This window comes from Oncorhynchus clarkii, unplaced genomic scaffold, assembly GCF_045791955.1.
Source record: "Oncorhynchus clarkii lewisi isolate Uvic-CL-2024 unplaced genomic scaffold, UVic_Ocla_1.0 unplaced_contig_5422_pilon_pilon, whole genome shotgun sequence".
NCBI classification, from domain to species: Eukaryota; Metazoa; Chordata; class Actinopteri; order Salmoniformes; family Salmonidae; genus Oncorhynchus; species Oncorhynchus clarkii.
Genome location: NW_027257938.1, coordinates 233,803 through 254,027, shown reverse-complemented (window position 1 = coordinate 254,027; position 20,225 = coordinate 233,803). Strand labels below are relative to the sequence as shown.

The window sequence follows — 20,225 nt, the reverse complement described above, 5'->3', positions numbered from 1 at the left end:
CCTACACCCTTGATATGTCCTATATACAGCCCTACACCCTTGAAATGTGTCCTATATACAGCCCTACACCCTTGATGTGCCCTATATACAGCCCTACACCCTTGATGTGTCCTATATACAGCCCTACACCCTTGATGTGCCCTATATACAGCCCTACACCCTTGAAATGTGTCCTATATACAGCCCTACACCCTTGATGTGTCCTATATACAGCCCTACACCCTTGAAATGTGTCCTATATACAGCCCTACACCCTTGATGTGTCCTATATACAGCCCTTACACCCTTGATGTGTCCTATATACAGCCCTACACCCTTGATGTGTCCTATATACAGCCCTACACCCTTGATGTGTCCTATATACAACCCTACACCCTTGATGTGTCCTATATACAACCCTACACCCTTGAAATGTGTCCTATATACAACCCTACACCCTTGAAATGTGTCCTATATACAGCCCTACACCCTTGATATGTCCTATATACAGCCCTACACCCTTGAAATGTGTCCTATATACAGCCCTACACCCTTGATGTGTCCTATATACAGCCCTACACCCTTGATGTGTCCTATATACAGCCCTACACCCTTGATGTGTCCTATATACAGCCCTACACCCTTGATGTGTCCTATATACAGCCCTACACCCTTGATGTGTCCTATATACAGCCCTACACCCTTGATGGGTCCTATATACAGCCCTACACCCTTGAAATGTGTCCTATATACAGCCCTACACCCTTGATGTGTCCTATATACAGCCCTACACCCTTGATGTGTCCTATATACAGCCCTACACCCTTGATGTGTCCTATATACAGCCCTACACCCTTGATGTGTCCTATATACAGCCCTACACCCTTGATGTGTCCTATATACAGCCCTACACCCTTGATGTGTCCTATATACAGCCCTACACCCTTGATGTGTCCTATATACAGCCCTACACCCTCGATGTTTCTCCAGAACAAGAAGAAACACCAGAGATAACCCAGCACATTTGGTTCCTTTGAAGTTGTGCCAATGTATGTTTTTCGATGCTTCACGTTGGTTGTGGGAACAAAGCCATGTGTTTCCTGACGGGGGAAACTGAGCCGTTCGCCTGTTCTGGAGACATACAGTGTTTTGGGTTGCAGGGAGGTTCTGGGAAGGTTTTACTCTGGTTGAATATTTTCCAGGGAGGTTCTCATGTCAAATGTATTTATAAAGCCCTTCTTACATCAGCTGATGTCACAAAGTGCTGTAACAGAAACCCAGCCTAAAACCCCAAACAGCAAGCAATGCAGGTGTAGAAGCACGATGGCTAGGAAAAACTCCCTAGAAAGGCCAAAACCTAGGAAGAAGCCTAGAGAGGAACCAGGCTATGAGGGGTGGCCTTCCAGAAGAGTCATCTTCTGGCTGTGCCGGGTGGACATTATAACAGAACATGGCCAAGATGTTCAAATGTTCCTAGATGACCAGCATGGTCAGATAATAGGTTCTGAGAAGGTTTTACTCTGGTTCAATGTTTCCCAGGGACGTTTTATTCATGTTTCAATAAGATATTTTACTGCTCTCTTATTTCGATTCAACTGTTTTCAACTCCAATCACAAATAGGACACATGGAAATTAATTTCCTTCGGCATTAATCACACAGTGGGTTAACTGCCGTGTTGAGTGGCAGAACGACAGATTTTTACCTTGTGAGCTCGGGGGATTCGATCCAGCAACCTTTTCGGTTACTAGTCCAACGCTCTAACCACTAAAATTCCCACCTATGATATTCTGTTATCTATCTATTGAATGAGTCCACCGCGCCTCGAGCCTTCAGCGAGCATGCCATGTTCCTTTACACATACAACACTGTTCAATTGAGTCTGTTCATTTGAGTCTGTTCATTTGAGTCTGTTCATTTGAGTCTGTTCATTTGAGTCTGTTCATTTGAGTCCGTTCATTTGAGTCCGTTCATTTGAGTCCGTTCATTTGAGTCCGTTCATTTGAGTCCGTTCATTTGAGTCCGTTCATTTGAGTCCGTTCATTTGAGTCCGTTCATTTGACTCTGTCCATTTGAGTCCGTTCATTTGAGTCCGTTCATTTGAGTCCGTTCATTTGAGTCCGTTCATTTGAGTCCGTTCATTTGAGTCCGTTCATGTGAGTCCGTTCAATCAGAAGCCCATTTCAAAGGGAACAAACACTCATTAAGATCAGGTGTGGCCAATTAGTGGGCGCGGCCAACACACCTGAACACGCTTAAACCAGCTGGAGGAGAGAGAGAGTTTTGTTGACGCCGAGAATGGAATGTGTGTGTTTTTAAATAAACTTTTTTTTTTTTTTTAGAACGTTGTCTGAACACGACTCAAGTTTTCTTGGTTTTTATGTTTATTTTAATGGAAAGTTTTCTTAAACGTCCTCTGAACTATTTGATAACATTTGTAAAAATGTGCCGAGCGTGTTCCAAACCCAAGTAACTATCCTGCACCTTTCCCAGAATGTGGTGGGAAGGTTCTATACAAAAAAACAAAACATAGGACAACCACACTCTCAGCAACATATGGTTCTCTGAACGTTACGTGCTAGCTGGGAACACAGTGAGACAGCCCTGGTTGGTGGCGGTGGGCGGTGGTGGGGGGGTACAGCGAGAGACAGAGTGCATTCTGTGGACAACAAGCAATTGGTAACTAAAGGAAAATGCCATGACAGAGGCTTCAAACCTCCACAGCTGTCAAACGCCAAGCGTCTGTGACACCACTTTCAATTACCCATGATCCACCACCAGAAACAGAGGCGGCTGTCTGCGCGTCTCTCCGACAGTCCCTCGCTCTCACCCTGGAGACTGACAAAGAGAAACGAACAGAGAAATGGAGAATAGGATGAGTGAAACTCTGGCTCTGTCCAAAATGGGCCCCCCTTTCTATGTAGTGCACTGCATTTGACCAGAGCCCTATGGTCTCAGTTCTAAAGTAGTGCACTGTACAGGGTGCCATTTGAAATGCATGCTTTCAGTATTCAAGCTGTAGGACATAGAGGGGCCCAATTCAGAATGAGGAGAAGTATACCTTTCCTGCACATGTTGATTTAAGCACTTCTCAGTATTTGCTATTCAGACATACCTTACTTACGCAGGTCCTCAACGAGCTCTTTGGGAGTGGGAGGGATTCATTACATCAGCTCTTTTCTTAACATAGACTGACCAGGTGATTCATTACATCAGCTCTTTCCTTGACATAGACTGACCAGGTGATTCCTGACAGACTGACCAGGTGATTCATTAGATCAGCTCTTTCCTTGACATAGACTGCCTAGGCGACATAGACCAGACCGAAACGGAGTAAAATCTCAGCTTTAAAAAAATCTTCAAAAATCTAATGTCTCCCTTTGACTGAGACATTCAGATGACGCTGTCTGAGGTCTGGTGTCCTCCAGGGCCGAGAGACACGCTGAGAGCAAACTGACGGATATGAACGTAGACAGAGTGGCGGTCCCAAATGGCACCCTATTCCCTGTTTATGACACTACTACCAGAGTACTAGGGAATAAAGGGCCATTCACTTCAGCCATTAGGACATTCCACCTGGCTGCCTGTCTGCCTGTCTGTCTGCTTGTCTGTCTGTCTGTCTGTCTGTCTGCCTGTCTGTCTGCTTGTCTGCCTGTCTGTCTGCCTGTCTGTCTGCTTGTCTGCCTGTCTGTCTGCTTGTCTGCCTGTCTGCCTGTCTGTCTGCTTGTCTGCCTGTCTGTCTGCTTGTCTCTCTGCTTGTCTGTCTGCCAAGGACTCAGATAGAGAGGCTACTGCTGATCCAACCCTACAGCTGATCCAATCCTAATGCTGTTCCAACCCTACTGCTGTTCCAACCCTACTGCTGATCCAACCCTACTGCTGATCCAATCCTACAACTGATCCAACCCTACTGCTGATCCAACCCTACAGCTGATCCAATCCTACTGCTGTTCCAACCCTACAGCTGATCCAATCCTACTGCTGTTCCAACCCTACTGCTGTTCCAACCCTACTGCTGATCCAACCCTACTGCTGATCCAATCCTACAACTGATCCAACCCTACTGCTGATCCAACCCTACTGCTGATCCAATCTTACTGCTGAAACAAACCTATCCTGACACCTCTCTGCCTGACTCCCTCATGTTTCTCCATCCATCAATCTTCAGGATCACCGTCAAGATGCCTCTCTCATCTTTTTAAGTGGGAGAACTTGCACAATTGGTGGCTGACTAAATACTTTTTTGCCCCACTGTATCTTTATACCTCTGGCCCCTCCCTATGGACCATACCAATAACCACTGGTTATTTTATACCTCTGGCCCCTACCTATGGACCATACCATTAACCCCTGGTTATTTTATACCTCTGGCCCCTACCTACGGACCATACCAATAACCACTGGTTATTTTATACCTCTGGCCCCTCCCTACGGACCATACCAATAACCACTGGTTATTTTATACCTCTGGCCCCTACCTATGGACCATACCATTAACCATGTTACTCTTTACCCAAACATGACATATTAAATCATGTGACATACCTTCATTATACCCACATTTACATGTTCATTCAGACGGAATATCTTAAACACTCCTCCTGTCTTATCCCCAAAGCGGGGAATTTACTTTCCATAAATGAACAGACATTTCATAATGATAGTTCTGCAGGCCAACAGGCGGCAAAACGTATTACTCAATTAGGAGCCCGGGCAGCCGCTCCCATGACGCACGGACATGACATGGAGCTCCGAGACACGCCCACTTCAAAACACATGACAGATTACAACACGGAACTAAACACACGTATTTCTCCTCAGTAGTGTTCATGTGCACCTGAACATCGCATCCACTGGGAGAAAAAATGGTAAATTACTGCATTTAAATACGAAACTGAAATGTGTGTCGCAATGCAACTCGACCAGACATTTCCTCGACACATAATTAGCCTTGAGGACATGGTGGTGTGAATGTGCTTAGTGATGAGCAGTGTGGTGTTGAACGCTGAGCTGTAGTCGATGAACAGCATTCTCACGCAGGTGTTCCGTTTGTCCAGGTGGGAAAGGGCAGTGTGGAGTGCCCTTTTACATTCTCAATGTTCATAACCCAATTGAATTATACCACTCAGTCTGCACACCAGAATGTGTAAGATCCTGGTTGAATGAAACAGACGGAGGCCCAGCTAAAGAGTCAAAAAGGTTTATTCACAGAACGTTCTGAAGTCAAGAATACAAATCAATTCATTTTATACTGACTTCTTACGCCCACACATTCACACCACCATACGCACACACATTCACGCTAACATTAGCACACAATGTCCTGCTACGCACACACAGTCACACTAACCAGCCGGGAGACCTTGGCCTTGAGACGTACTCCCCGTTCTCTCCCAAATCTCTAGTCAGGTCGGCACCGAGTGTTTCAAATACCATAGATAAACATTAGCTACAGTGCCTTGCGAAAGTATTCGGCCCCCTTGAACTTTGCGACCTTTTGCCACATTTCAGGCTTCAAACATAAAGATATAAAACTGTATTTTTTTGTGAAGAATCAACAACAAGTGGGACACAATCATGAAGTGGAACGACATTTATTGGATATTTCAAACTTTTTTAACAAATCAAAAAACTGAATAATTGGGCGTGCAAAATTATTAGTTTTACAGTAGGTGACAGGGCGACAAGATGTGGGGACTAAAACAACATAAAACCTGGGGGGTATCAACGCATTATTAAATTAATTAGCCAGCTACGCTAATTTTGAGAAACAGTTTGGGCGATTTTGGGGTCAAATTAACCAGTTGTCTACCTTTTAATAAGCAGCTGGTAGCTAGTTAACTCCCATGCCAATGTCAAGTCTTTCTAAACTAATATCTGACATTAAGTTATTTCAGAATGAAAGTTACCTGCTCTGTCACATTACGTTAGCTAGCTATCCCCAGTTAGATAATGCTCTGTGACATGTTAGCTAGCTGTCCCCAGTTAGATAATGCTCTGTCACATTATGTTAGCTATCTATCCCCAGTTAGATAATGCTCTGTGACATATTAGCTAGCTATCCCCAGTTAGATAATGCTCTGTGACATGTTAGCTAGCTGTCCCCAGTTAGATAATGCTCTGTGTCATTATGTTAGCTATCTATCCCCAGTTAGATAATGCTTTGTGTCATTATGTTAGCTAGCTGTCCCCAGTTAGATAATGCTTTGTTATATTACGTTAGCTAGCTATCCCCAATTAGATAACGCTTTGTGATATTACGTTAGCTAGCTATCCCCAGTTAGATAATGCTCTGTGACATTGTGTTAGCTAGCTGTCCCGTTAGATAATGCTCTGTGACATTATGTTAGCTAGCTGTCCCCAGTTAGATAATGCTCAGTGACATTATGTTAGCTAGCTATCCCCAGTTAGATAATGTGTTTTCAGTTTATTGTATCTACATGCTTGTTGCGTTCTCCCTGGTGTACCCGTTCATCAGGAGCTGCTCCTCCTAAGTAGCATCATCTAATCTGTTCAAGACAACGGCAGCATGTGCAGATGTGGTCGTTCGGTTTTTAACGTGCAAAAGTGAAATAGAATCGTGCAAAGATCGTTTTATATGTATATATATATATATATATATATATATATATATATATATTCTCAAAGAAACTACAGGAGGTTTGAAAACTTGGCCTCATATTTCTGTCATGCTGCTTTGTTGACAATTCAAACCATAATGCACCTCGGGTATTCAGCCAATCAGCAGCCGTCACTGCTTCTTTGTATCAACAACTGTTGTGGGTATTCAGAGGTCATTGGGATTCATTCTTTATTTTATGTAACCTTTATTTAAGAGTTCAGTGGGTCTTCTTGATGCCAGATAGGAACATGGGCAAAGAGCGTGTGAGACAAAGGGTGCTTCCTAAATAGCACCCTATTCCCTATATAGTGCACTACTTGTGTGTGCTATATATATATAGAGTGGCATTTGGAACACAAGCCCTAGAGAGTTAGCTCGTTAGCAGTAGCCGTCACATGAAAACATGTTGCATTGTGGAATCCATCGAAGACCAGCCTCAGCGTCTGACATGCTCAGTCAGTTCGTCCTCTTGATACGTGACAGGAAGTCAGCGAGTCCTCTTGATGCGTGACAGGAAGTCAGCGAGAAAATCAACCAACCGACCAGTCAGGCAGGCAGTACCTCTTGATGCGTGACAGGAAGTCAGCGAGTCAATCAACCAATCAGTGAATCCTCTTGATGCGCGACAGGAACATGGGCCCCCAGCTCTGACCCTGCTGTGGAACCACAAGGAGGCCTAACGAGGGGGTGTGGCCTAACGGGGTGAAGGTGAAGTGTTTCTGGAGCGGAAGGGCTAGCTCCTCCTCCAGGTCTTGAAGCTCCACCCCTGGACAGGTGTTTAGGACCGCCTCCACCACTTCCTGGTTCTCAGAGCGGGACAACGTGCAGGTGGAGTAGACGGCCACGCCCCCCGGACGCAACGCAGCCAGCGCAGACCTGGGGAACAGACAGGATGTGATGAGACAGATCAGTAGCAGCTGGAAGAGAGGGCTGTGGATTGATTTCAGGTTAAAGGTCAACATAGGCCTGGCCCAGGACTGTTTTTACACCCCCGGCCTCAGAGGTAGAAACACAAAACTCTGGTGTAAAACCCCACAGTGGAAAAGGGACAGGTATGTCTGTATGTAGGCCAGGTATGTCTGGATGTGGGCCAGGTATGTCTGGATGTAGACCAGGTATGTCTGGATGTAGGCCAGGTATGTCTGGATGTAGACCAGGTATGTCTGGATGTAGGCCAGGTATGTCTGGATGTAGACCAGGTATGTCTGTATGTAGACCAGGTATGTCTGTATGTAGGCCAGGTATGTCTGTATGTAGACCAGGTATGTCTGTATGTAGGCCAGGTATGTCTGTATGTAGGCCAGGTATGTCTGGAGGTAGGCCAGGTATGTCTGTATGTAGGCCAGGTATGTCTGTATGTAGGCCAGGTATGTCTGTATGTAGGCCAGGTATGTAGGCCAGGTATGTCTGTATGTAGGCCAGGTATGTAGGCCAGGTATGTCTGTATGTAGGCCAGGTATGTAGGCCAGGTATGTCTGTATGTAGGCCAGGTATGTCTGTATGTAGGCCAAGTATGTCTGTATGTAGGCCAGGTATGTAGGCCAGGTATGTCTGTATGTAGGCCAGGTATGTCTGTATGTAGGCCAGGTATGTCTGTATGTAGGCCAGATATGTCTGTATGTAGGCCAGGTATGTCTGTATGTAGGCCAGGTATGTCTGGATGTAGACCAGGTATGTCTGTATGTAGGTCAGGTATGTCTATTTGTGGGCCAGGTATGTCTGTATGTAGGCCAGGTATGTCTGTTAGTAGGCCAGGTATGTCTGTATGTAGGCCAGGTATGTCTGTTTGTAGGCCAGGTATGTCTGTATGTAGGCCAGGTATGTCTGTTTGTAGGCCAGGTATGTCTGTATGTAGGCCAGGTATGTCTGTTTGTAGGCCAGGTATGTCTGTATGTAGGCCAGGTATGTCTGTTTGTAGGCCAGGTATGTCTGTATGTAGGCCAGGTATGTCTGTTAGTAGGCCAGGTATGTCTATGTAGGCCAGGTATGTCTATTTTTGGGCCCGGTATGTCTGTATATTGCCAAGCTGATTTCATAATTAAAGCATGAATTCATACCTGAGCAGTTGTGTCTGTAGTGTGGGCAGCCTGGCCCTCTCCCTCAGCCTCACAGCTCCATGCTGCTCCCCTCCTGGTCCGGAGAACAGCCAGCTACGATCATTAGAACATGGAGCATCCAGCAGAACCTGGGAGGGAGGGGGGGAGGGAGGAGGGAGGGAGGGGGAAGAGGGAGGAGGGAGGGGGAAGAGGAAGAGGGAAGAGGGAGGGAGGAGAGGGAAGAGGGAGGGAGGAGAGGGAAGAGGGAGGAGGGAGAGGGAAGAGGGAGGAGGGAGAGGGAGGAGGGAGGAGGGAGAGGGAGGAGGGAGGAGGGAGAGGGAAGAGGGAGGGGGAAGAGGGAGGAGGGAGGAGGGAGGGGAGAAGAGGGAGGAGGGAGGGAGAAGAGGGAGGGGAGAAGAGGGAGGAGGGAGGGAGAAGAGGGAGGAGGGAGGGAGAAGAGGGAGGAGGGAGGGAGGAGGGACGGAGAAGAGGAGGGAGGGAGGAGAGAGGGAGGAGGGTGGGAGAAGAGGGAGGAGGGAGGGGGAGGAGGGAGGGAGAAGAGGAGGGAGGAGGGACGAGGGGAAGAGGGACGAGGGGAAGAGGGAGGAGGGGAAGAGGGAGGAGGGGAAGAGGGAGGAGGGGAAGAGGGAGGAGGGAGGGGAGAAGAGGGAGGAGGGAGGGAGAAGAGGGAGGAGGGAGGGAGAAGAGGGAGGGAGAAGAGGAGGGAGGGAGGAGGGAGAAGAGGGAGAAGAGGGAAGAGGGAGGGGAGGAGGGAGGGAGAAGAAGGGGAGGGGAGAAAAGAAAGGAGGGGGGAGAAGAGGGAGGAGGGAGGGAGAAGAGGGAGGAGGGAGGGAGAAGAGGGAGGAGGGAGGGAGAAGAGGGAGGAGGGAGGAGAGAGAAGAGGGAGGGAGGGAGGGAGGAGAGAGAAGAGGGAGGGAGGGAGGGGGAGAGAAGAGGGAGGAAGGGGGAGAGGGGGAGAGAAGAGGGAGGAAGGGGGAGAGAAGAGGGAGGAAGGGGGAGAGAAGAGGGAGGAAGGGAGGGAGGGGGAGGAGCGGGGAGAGAAGCGGGAGGAGGGGGGAGAGAAGAGGGGGGAGAGAAGAGGGAGGAGGGGGGAGAGAAGAGGGAGGAGGGGGGAGAGAAGAGGGAGGAGGGGGAGAGAAGAGGGAGGAGGGGGAGAGAAGAGGGAGGAGGGGGGAGAGAAGAGGGAGGAGGGGGAGAGAAGAGGGAGGAAGGGAGGGAGGGGGAGAGAGAAGATGGAGGAAGGGAGGGAGGGGAAGGGGGAGGAGCGGGAGGGGAAGGGGGGGAGCGGGGAGAAAAGAGGGAGGAGGGGGGAGAGAAGAGGGAGGAGGGGGGAGAGAAGAGGGAGGAGGGGGGAAAGAAGAGGGAGGAGGGGGGAAAGAAGAGGGAGGAGGGGGGAGAGAAGAGGGAGGAGGGGGAGAGAAGAGGGAGGAGGGGGAGAGAAGAGGGAGGAGCGGGGAGAGAAGAGGGAGGAGGGGGAGAGAAGGGGGAGGAGGGGGGAAAGAAGAGGGAGGACGGGGGAGAGAAGAGGGAGGAGGGGGGAGAGAAGAGGGAGGAGGGGGGAAAGAAGAGGGAGGAGGGGGAAAGAAGAGAAAGGGGGGGAGAGAAGAGGGAGGAGGGGGGAGAGAAGAGGGAGGAAGGGAGGGAGGGGGAGAGAGAAGATGGAGGAAGGGAGGGAGGGGAAGGGGGGGAGCGGGGAGAAAAGAGGGAGGAGGGGGGAGAGAAGAGGGAGGAGGGGGGAGAGAAGAGGGAGGAGGGGGGAAAGAAGAGGGAGGAGGGGGAGAGAAGAGGGAGGAGGGGGAGAGAAGAGGGAGGAGGGGGGAGGAGCGGGGAGAGAAGAGGGAGGAGGGGGAGAGAAGGGGGAGGAGGGGGAGAGAAGAGGGAGGAGGGGGGAGAGAAGAGGGAGGAGGGGGAGAGAAGAGGGAGGAGGGGGGAGAGAAGAGGGAGGAGGGGGAGAGAAGAGGGAGGAGGGGGAGAGAAGAGGGAGGAGGGGGGAGAGAAGAGGGAGGAGGGGGAGAGAAGAGGGAGGAGGGGGAGAGAAGAGGGAGGAGCGGGGAGAGAAGAGGGAGGAGGGGGGAGAGAAGAGGGAGGAGCGGGGAGAGAGAAAGACAATTAGAGAATTAATAGGTGGGGGGGTCAACAAAACCACTAAATCTAGAGATAGTAAATGAAACCAGCAGCAGGGAGGCATAAGGCGTGGAGGGACAGGGACAGAGACAGACAGAGATACATGGTGAGAAGCACTATTCAAATGACTAGTATTCTAATTCAATGAAGAACACTAATGACACAACACAGGAAAGATCCCCAGCCTCATGGTCTCTAGCCCCTAAATCCATCAACCCCTTTCTGTTTCAAGAGCAGAAAGAGGAGAGAGGAGAGAGGAGAGAACAGAGGAGAGAGAACAGAGAGGAGAGGAGAGAGAGGAGAGGAGAGAGAACAGAGAGGAGATAACAGAGAGGAGAGAGAGGAGAGAACAGAGAGGAGAGAACAGAGAGGAGAGAACAGAGAGGAGAGAACAAAGAGGAGAGAACAGAGAGGAGAGAACAGAGAGGAGAGAACAGAGAGGAGAGAACAGAGGGGAGAGAGAGGAGAAGAGAGAACAGAGGGGAGAGAACAGAGAGGAGAGAACAGAGAGGAGAGAACAGAGAGGAGAGGAGAGAGAGGAGAGAACAGAGGAGAGAGAACAGAGAGGAGAGGAGAGAGAGGAGAGAACAGAGGAGAGAGAACAGAGGAGAGGAGAGAGAGGAGAGAGGAGAGAATAGAGAGGAGAGAACAGAAGAGAGAGGAGAGAACAGAGGAGAAAGAACAGAGGAGAGAACAGAGAGGAGAGAACAGAGAAGAGAGGAGAGAAGAGAAGAGAGAGAACAGAGGAGTGAAAGAGAGAATAGAACAGAGCAACAGAGAGAAGAGAGAGAGAACAGAGGAGAGAGAACACAGAGGAAAGAGAAAAGAGAGGAGAGAAAAGAGAACAGAACAGAGCAACAGAGAGAGAAGAGAGAGAGAGAGAGAGAGAGAGAGAGAACAGAGCAGAGAGAGGATGACTGTAATGTAAAGTCTCTATGTGATGCTAGCTGCTGAGGGGGGATGAGATAGGATGGGTTTTCCTCCGGTGGGTAGAGGCGTGGGCTCCTCTCCTCCACAGGGCCTCTCCAGTCAGTGAGACGGCGCTAATGAGTGCCACAGAGGAGAACAAGAGCTAATCCTATAGCCCTCTGTGGGAGAGGAGATAAGAGACAGAGGCAGGGCGGAGCGAGAGAAAGAGAGGCAGGGGGGAGAGAGGAAGAGAGGCAGGGGGGAGTGAAGAGAGGGGAGGGAGACAGAGCACACAAATAATTATACCTACCTCGGCATAAACATCAACACTGCAGTTAACCCACTGTTCCTAGACCAGTTAATCCACTGTTCCTAGATCAGTTAACCCACTGTTCCTAGACCAGTTAACCCACTGTTCCTAGACCAGTTAATCCACTGTTCCTAGACCAGTTAACCCACTAGACCAGTTAACCCACTGTTCCTAGACCAGTTAACCCACTGTTCCTAGACCAGTTAACCCACTGTTCCTAGACCAGTTAACCCACTGTTCCTAGACCAGTTAACCCACTGTTCCTAGACCAGTTAACCCACTGTTCCTAGACCAGTTAACCCACTGTTCCTAGACCAGTTAACCCACGGTTCCTAGACCAGTTAACCCACTGTTCCTAGACCAGTTAACCCACTGTTCCTAGACCAGTTAACCCACTGTTCCTAGACCAGTTAACCCACTGTTCCTAGACCAGTTAACCCACTGTTCCTAGACCAGTTAACCCACTGTTCCTAGACCAGTTAATCCACTGTTCCTAGATCAGTTAACCCACTGTTCCTAGACCAGTTAACCCACTGTTCCTAGACCAGTTAATCCACTGTTCCTAGACCAGTTAACCCACTAGACCAGTTAACCCACTGTTCCTAGACCAGTTAACCCACTGTTCCTAGACCAGTTAACCCACTGTTCCTAGACCAGTTAACCCACTGTTCCTAGACCAGTTAACCCACTGTTCCTAGACCAGTTAACCCACTGTTCCTAGACCAGTTAACCCACTGTTCCTAGACCAGTTAACCCACGGTTCCTAGACCAGTTAACCCACTGTTCCTAGACCAGTTAACCCACTGTTCCTAGACCAGTTAACCCACTGTTCCTAGACCAGTTAACCCACTGTTCCTAGACCAGTTAACCCACTGTTCCTAGACCAGTTAACCCACTAGACCAGTTAACCCACTGTTCCTAGACCAGTTAACCCACTGATCCTAGACCAGTTAACCCACTGTTCCTAGACCAGTTAACCCACTGTTCCTAGACCAGTTAACCCACTGTTCCTAGACCAGTTAACCCACTGTTCCTAGACCAGTTAACCCACTGTTCCTAGACCAGTTAACCCACTGTTCCTAGACCAGTTGACCCACTGTTCCTAGACCAGTTGACCCACTGTTACTAGACCAGTTAACCCACTGTTCCTAGACCAGTTAACCCACTAGACTGGTTAACCCACTGTTCCTAGACCAGTTAACCCACTGTTCCTAGACCAGTTAACCCACTGTTCCTAGACCAGTTAACCCACTGTTCCTCTGAACAAGGCAGTTAACCCACTGTTCCTAGACCAGTTAACCCACTGTTCCTAGACCAGTTAACCCACTGTTCCTAGACCAGTTAACCCACTGTTCCTAGACCAGTTAACCCCACTGTTCCTAGACCAGTTAACCCCACTGTTCCTAGACCAGTTAACCCCACTGTTCCTAGACCAGTTAACCCACTGTTCCTAGACCAGTTAACCCCACTGTTCCTAGACCAGTTAACCACCTGTTCCTAGGGTCGTCATTGTAAATAAGAACTTGTTTTGTGACTCTGAGGAAGTAGATAAAAGACCCCCCCCCCCCCCCAAACACGGACGACGCTGGGCCGATTGTGCGCCGCCCTATGGGACTCCAGATCACGGCCTGGTTGTGATACAGCCCGGGATTGAACCAGGGTCTGTAGTGACGCCTCTAGCACGGAGATGCAGTGCCTTCGACCACTATGGAGTTTTTAACTTGTCTAAAAAAATATATATATATCTATATTATTTTGCAAACAAAGATAAATGGGACCGTTATGTGTGAGTCCATTACTGTATTCATACGGGCATATTGTCCTTCAACAGGAAACGTTCAGAATAGCTGCAGTGTGTCTTTCAACTGATCTGGGCTGTTATGTGTGTCTTTCCACTGATCTGGGCTGTTATGTGTGTCTTTCCACTGATCTGGGCTGTTATGTGATTTACAGGCATTTCGCTACACCTGCAACAATATCTGCTAAACCCGCGCGCGCATGTGACCAGATAAACGGGATCTGATTTGATGACCGTTCAGAGGAACAAGAGCGCCCCCTGCTGGAACTGCAGGTTGGAGACGCTCACTTCAGAGAAATGTTATCATGGCTCTTCCTCCGTCCAGGACTCCTTGCAGCCTGTCTCCTAGCCCCTTTCTTAAAACCCATTGGAGAAACCAGTCTGAAGGGAGGGAGTGTCTCCTACCAATACGGATGGGAAGAAAGCAAGTAAGGAGATAGGATGCACTGAGATGGAGCGTCTCCTACCAATACGGATGGGAAGGAGGTAAGGAGATAGGATGCACTGAGAGGGAGCGTCTCCTACCAATACGGATGGGAAGGAGGTAAGGAGATAGGATGCACAACACACTGAGATGGAGCCCTTGTGTCTTCTTCCCTCACCTTGTCATACATTCCGGCTTCACTCTGCCCAAAGTTCCGTCCATCCTGATTGGACACGGTGACAGTGCTGCTCAGCGATTGGGGGATGAAGGATTCCAGGGTTTTGGCCAGCCAATCACGTCGGTGTGGGTCCATTTCATTACAACACAACAGAGCTGGAACACAACGACAGATGAGACTGACTCATGTTATCAATATAACGGTGTTAACCGTTCCCATTAATGAGTTTAACAGGACCTGGGTTAGCAGTCCTACCCTTAAGGGGTTAGCCCCTACACCCTAACCCCCTACACCCTTAGCCCCTACACCCTAATTAGCCCCTACACCCTAATTAGCCCCTACACCCTAATTAGCCCCCTTACTCTCTAACCCCCTACACCCTTAGCCCCTACACCCTAACCACTTAGCCCCTACACCCTTAGCCCCTACACCCTTAGCCCCTACACCCTGACCCCCTACACCCTGACCCCCTACACCCTGACCCCCTACACCCTGACCCCCTACACCCTAACAGTGTAATGCTCCTGACCTGGGTCAGCAGTCTGTAGTTTTGCCAAGGCCTTTCCTCCAGGAGCAGAGCAGAGATCCAGGACCCTGTCCCCCTCCTCTACACCCTAACAGTGTAATGCTCATGTCCTGACCTGGGTCAGCAGTCTGTAGTATAGCCAAGGCCTTCCCTCCAGGAGCAGAGCAGAGATCCAGGACCCTGTCCCCCTCCTCTACCCCCAGGGCTAAGACAGGCAGCAGGGAGGCAGCGTTCATCAGGTAGTAGGGTTTCAACTGGCCCTGGCGGTGAAGAGGAGAGGGGTAACGCACTGGGGAGGGGTGGATGAAACACTGAAGGGAGGGAGGAGGAGGACCGGGGTGAGGGATGGAGCTGGGCTGGGTGGGAGAGGTAGGGTGAGGGATGGAGCTAGGCTGGGTGGGAGAGGCAGGGTGAGGCTGGGGGAGAGAGGAGTTAAGAGGCAGGTCCGTGTGGGGCAGTAGGCTGACGAAGCCTTGCCCTTGGAGGCGTTGTTTGACCTCTGACACCGCAGCAAAACGGTTGAGCATCACTCCATACTGCCAGCACCCAGGGTTCAACAACACAGCCCTGTAGGAGACAGGAGGAGAGGAGAAGAGGTTGAGCATCACTCCATACTGCCAGCACCCAGGGTTCAACAACACAGCCCTGTAGGAGACCGGAGGAGAGGAGAAGAGGTTGAGCATCACTCCATACTGCCAGCACCCAGGGTTCAACAACACAGCCCTGTAGGAGACAGGAGGAGAGGAGAAGAGGTTGAGCATCACTCCATACTGCCAGCACCCAGGGTTCAACAACACAGCCCTGTAGGAGACAGGAGGAGAGGAGAAGAGGTTGAGCATCACTCCATACTGCCAGCACCCAGGGTTCAACAACACAGCCCTGTAGGAGACAGGAGGAGAGGAGAAGAGGTTGAGCATCACTCCATACTGCCAGCACCCAGGGTTCAACAACACCTTTCCCTTTGTCAGGGAGGTGACCAAGAACCCGATGGTCACTCTAACAGAGCTCCAGAGTTCCTCTTTGGAGATGGGAGAACTTTCTAGAAGGACAACCATCTCTGCAGCACTCCACCAATCAGGCCTTTATGGTAGAGTGGCCAGATGGAAGCCACTTGTCATTAAAAGGCACATGACAGCCCGCTTGGAGTTTTCTAAAGACTCTCAAACAAGATTCCCTGGTTTGATGAAATCAAGATTGGTTTCTTTGGCCTGAATGCCAAGCGTGCCAAGTCTGGAGGAAACCTGGCGCCATCCCTACGGTGAAGCATGGTGGTGGCAGCATCATGCTGTGTGGATGTTTTTCAGCGGCAGGGACTGGGAGACTAGTCAGGATCGAGGCAAAGATGAACGGAACACCGAGAGATCCTTGATGAAAACCTGCTCCAAAGCGCTCAGGACCTCAGACTGGGGCGAAGGTTCACCTTCCAATAGGACAACGACCCTAAGCACACAACCAAGACAACGCAGGAGTGGCTTCAGGACAAGTCACTGAATGTCCTTCAGTGTCCCAGCAGGAACACGGACTTGAACCCGATCAAACATCTCTGGAGAGACCTGAAAATATCTGTACAACGACGCTCCCCATCCAACCTCACAGAGCTTGAGAGAATCTGCAGAGAGGAATGGGAGAAACTCCCATTTTTTTTTTATATACATTTGCAAAACTGTCTAAACCTGTTTTGTCATTATGGGGTATTGTGATGTCATTATGGGGTATTGTGATGTCATTATGGGGTATTGTGATGTCATTATGGGGTATTGTGATGTCATTATGGGGTATTGTGATGTCATTATGGGGTATTGTGTGTAGATTGATGAGCCATTTTAGAACAAGGCTGTAACATAACAAAATGTGTAAAAAAATCTATGTGGTCTGAATACTTCCAGAATGCACTGCACAACTTTAGACCAAGACCTATGGGGAATACGGTGCCATTTGGGAAACAAGACTACAACAGAGTTCCCATCCGATTTAAGTTCAGAGTAATACAACGACTTATAATATAGTTATTGGCACGTAATGCTGCATAGACTGTATAAAAGGATACGAGGACGAGGTGAACGCGTACATACCTTGCAGACGGCCATAGGGGGCCAAGTTCCTGACCGTACTGTTGGTCAAAACGGTCCAATATGACTTTACACACCCGTTTCTGTTTCTCGGGTCGGGAAAGAACCTGTGAGTTTGAGGAACACGTCTAGATTCAAACAGGACGACGGCTGATGAGTGTGTGCGTGTGTGTAACTAAAAGTTTAACACATCTAATCATTTATTTGATCAAAGAACCCACAAACGTATTGTCTGCTGGTCCTATTCGTGTATTCGTATGAACCAACCTTACCCGTTCGGTCGGAACAGTTCGCTCCTCTCTCGACAGGTCCTGTCCACGGTCGGGACCGATAACGGAGTTGCACGACAGTAATCTCAGACATGTCGACAACTGAGAATGTCTCCATTGTAGAATAAATAACTCTCCCGAGACTAAACGTCTAAACATTTCATAAATAAATCAGAATTAAATCAATTTAAGCAAACGGTTGACGCCGAAATGTCCATTTCATTCGTGTTTTTCTTTAGACGTGTCCGTGTCTTATAATTTACCCCCTTCTCCTAGGCTATTTTAAACTCAGTTCCCCTCCCTAACATAAAGCCGGGTGAATGTGGAGGCCAATAGAGTTTGGAATAGAGACAAGGGTACAAATCCATATACGCATTTATTAGCATTTTATAACAAAAATTTACACAAGGTAGAAAATGTGACTATGAAATCCCAAGAATGTAGCTGTGTGACTAAAGTAACATGTTATGGAAATGTACAAGATGCATTCACATGGTAAGGTGATACAGGACAAGACTGACCCCCTGACCCAGTTCACATGGTAAGGTGATACAGGACAAGACTGACCCCCTGACCCCGTTCACATGGTAAGGTGATACAGGACAAGACTGACCCCCTGACCCCGTTCACATGGTAAGGTGATACAGGACAAGACTGACCCCCTGACCCTGTTCACATGGTAAGGTGTGGCCTACAGTCAAACAATAAACGGGGTCAGTCTCTATGGAGTGTAGAAACGGGGTCAGTCTCGGTGGAGTAGAAACGGGGTCAGTCTCTATGCAGTGTAGAAACGGGGTCAGTCTCTATGCAGAGTAGAAACGGGGTCAGTCTCGGTGGAGTAGAAACAGGGTCAGTCTCTATGCAGAGTAGAAACGGGGTCAGTCTCAGTGGAGTAGAAACGGGGTCAGTCTCTATGCAGAGTAGAAACGGGGTCAGTCTCTATGCAGTGTAGAAACGGGGTCAGTCTCTATGCAGAGTAGAAACGGGGTCAGTCTCTATGCAGTGTAGAAACGGGGTCAGTCTCGGTGGAGTAGAAACGGGGTCAGTCTATGCAGAGTAGAAACGGGGTCAGTCTCTATGCAGAGTAGAAATGGGGTCAGTCTCTATGCAGAATAGAAATGGGGTCTGTCTCTGGACCAGAGCTTAGAGGTAATAGATATTTACATGTATAAAGCCAGGTGAATGAACTATGATGTACCAGTTCATGTACAACAGCAATACAGTATGTAGTGACTATAACAGACTGTAGAGTACAGTATGTAGTGACTATAACAGACTGTAGAGTACAGTATGTAGTGACTATAACAGACTGTAGAGTACAGTATGTAGTGACTATAACAGACTGTAGAGTACAGTATGTAGTGACTATAACAGACTGTAGAGTACAGTATGTAGTGACTATAACAGACTGTAGAGTACAGTATGTAGTGACTATAACAGACTGTAGACTGTCATGTAGTGCACTACTTTATCATGTAGTGCATTACTTTATCATGTAGTGCACTACTTTATCATGTAGTGCACTACTTTATCATGTAGTGCACTACTTTATCATGTAGTGCACTACTTTATCATGTAGTTCACTACTTTATCATGTAGTGCACTACTTTATCATGTAGTGCACTACTTTATCATGTAGTGCACTAAGGATGCATTGAAAGATGTCTTTATCACAGACAGTACACCCTATAATACTGATATTATTAGCAGGGAAAAAAATAAAACAGGGACTAAACAATAAGGTGGACAGGTTTCAGCCTCCAGGGAGGATGTTTTAGTCAGATTAAAACAGGAAGTAGGAATAAAGTGGACAGGTTTCAGCCTCCAGGGAGGATGTTTTAGTCAGATTAAAACAGGAAGTAGGAATAAGGTGGACAGGTTTCAGCCTCCAGGGAGGATGTTTTAGTCAGATTAAAACAGGAAGTAGGAATAAGGTGGACAGGTTGAGGATGTTTTAGTCAGATTAAAACAGAAACTAAGAATAAAGTGGACAGGTTGAGGATGTTTTAGTCAGATTAAAAACAGGATGAGACCAATGAAATTACTGCAATGCAAAGTTATACACACACACACCGAGTATACTAAACATTAGGAACACCGTAATATTGAGTTGTACTCTCCCCTTCCCCTTCCTCCTCGCCCTCCCGATCAGAACAGCCTCGATTGGTCGGGGACTTCACAAGGTGTGGAAAGCGTTCCACAGGGACGCTGGCCCCATGTCGACTCCAATGCTGTTCTCACAGTTGTGTCATAATTAGCTGGATGTCGTTTGGATGGTGGACCATTCTTGATACACACAGGAAAACTGTTTAGCATGAAAAAAAACAACAACAAAAACCAGCATCTTTGCAGTTCTTGACACAAACCGGTGCAACTGGCTCTTACTACCATCCCCTGTTAAAAAAAAGACAATTCAAATCTTCTTGTCTTGTAACATTCGCACTCCATGTCGCCAATTGTCTCAAGGCTTGAAAATCCTTCTTTAAACCCGTCTCCTCCCCTCTTCATCTATGCTGATTGAAGTGGATTTAACACAAGACATCAATAAGGGATCACCTGGTCAGTCTGTAGAATAGGAATAGGTGTTCTTAATGTTCTGCATTCTCAGTGTGTTTGTGTATATATACACACACACTACATGACCAAAAGTATGTGGACACCTGCTCGTCAAACATCTCATTCCAAAATCATGGGCATTAATATGGAGTTGGTCCCCCCCCTTTGCTGCTATAACAGCCTCCACTCTTCTGGGAAGTCATTAATATGGAGTTGGACCCCCCTTTGCTGCTATAACAGCCTCCACTCTTCTGGGAAGTCATTAATATGGAGTTGGACCCCCCTTTGCTGCTATAACAGCCTCCACTCTTCTGGGAAGGCTTTAATATGGAGTTGGACCCCCCTTTGCTGCTATAACAGCCTCCACTCTTCTGGGAAGTCATTCATATGGAGTTGGACCCCCCT

At 48.4% G+C, this 20,225-nt stretch overlaps 1 protein-coding gene across 2 annotated transcripts; it reads right to left on the bottom strand.

The window, feature by feature from the left end:
* Positions 1–6,157: 6,157 nt before the first annotated feature.
* On the bottom strand, positions 6,158–17,502 carry LOC139394105 (tRNA (cytosine(34)-C(5))-methyltransferase, mitochondrial-like). 2 transcript variants are annotated; one of them, XM_071142125.1, is made up of 8 exons: positions 17,268–17,502; positions 16,999–17,102; positions 15,332–15,493; positions 15,042–15,295; positions 14,401–14,555; positions 8,658–8,785; positions 7,162–7,476; positions 6,158–7,097 (listed from the first exon to the last, which is right to left on the bottom strand). In XM_071142125.1, exons 1-7 carry the CDS (start codon positions 17,421–17,423, stop codon positions 7,203–7,205), a joined length of 1,233 nt encoding a protein of 410 aa, XP_070998226.1. In that variant the 5' UTR covers positions 17,424–17,502; the 3' UTR covers positions 6,158–7,097; positions 7,162–7,202. The 2 variants fall into 2 exon arrangements, with proteins under 2 accessions (XP_070998226.1, XP_070998225.1); XM_071142124.1 differs by having other exon boundaries at positions 15,042–15,493.
* Positions 17,503–20,225: the final 2,723 nt, after the last annotated feature.

Excerpts from the sequence above, each read along its gene's own strand:
- LOC139394105 (XM_071142124.1), bottom strand. The coding sequence starts at position 17,423 with ATGTTTAGACGTTTAGTCTCGGGAGAGTTATTTATTCTACAATGGAGA. Across the intron at positions 17,103-17,267 it reads GAACTGTTCCGACCGAACGG|GTTCTTTCCCGACCCGAGAA; the intron begins GTAAGGTTGGTT and ends TCAAACTCACAG. Across the intron at positions 8,786-14,400 it reads AAGCCGGAATGTATGACAAG|GTTCTGCTGGATGCTCCATG; the intron begins GTGAGGGAAGAA and ends CCTCCCTCCCAG.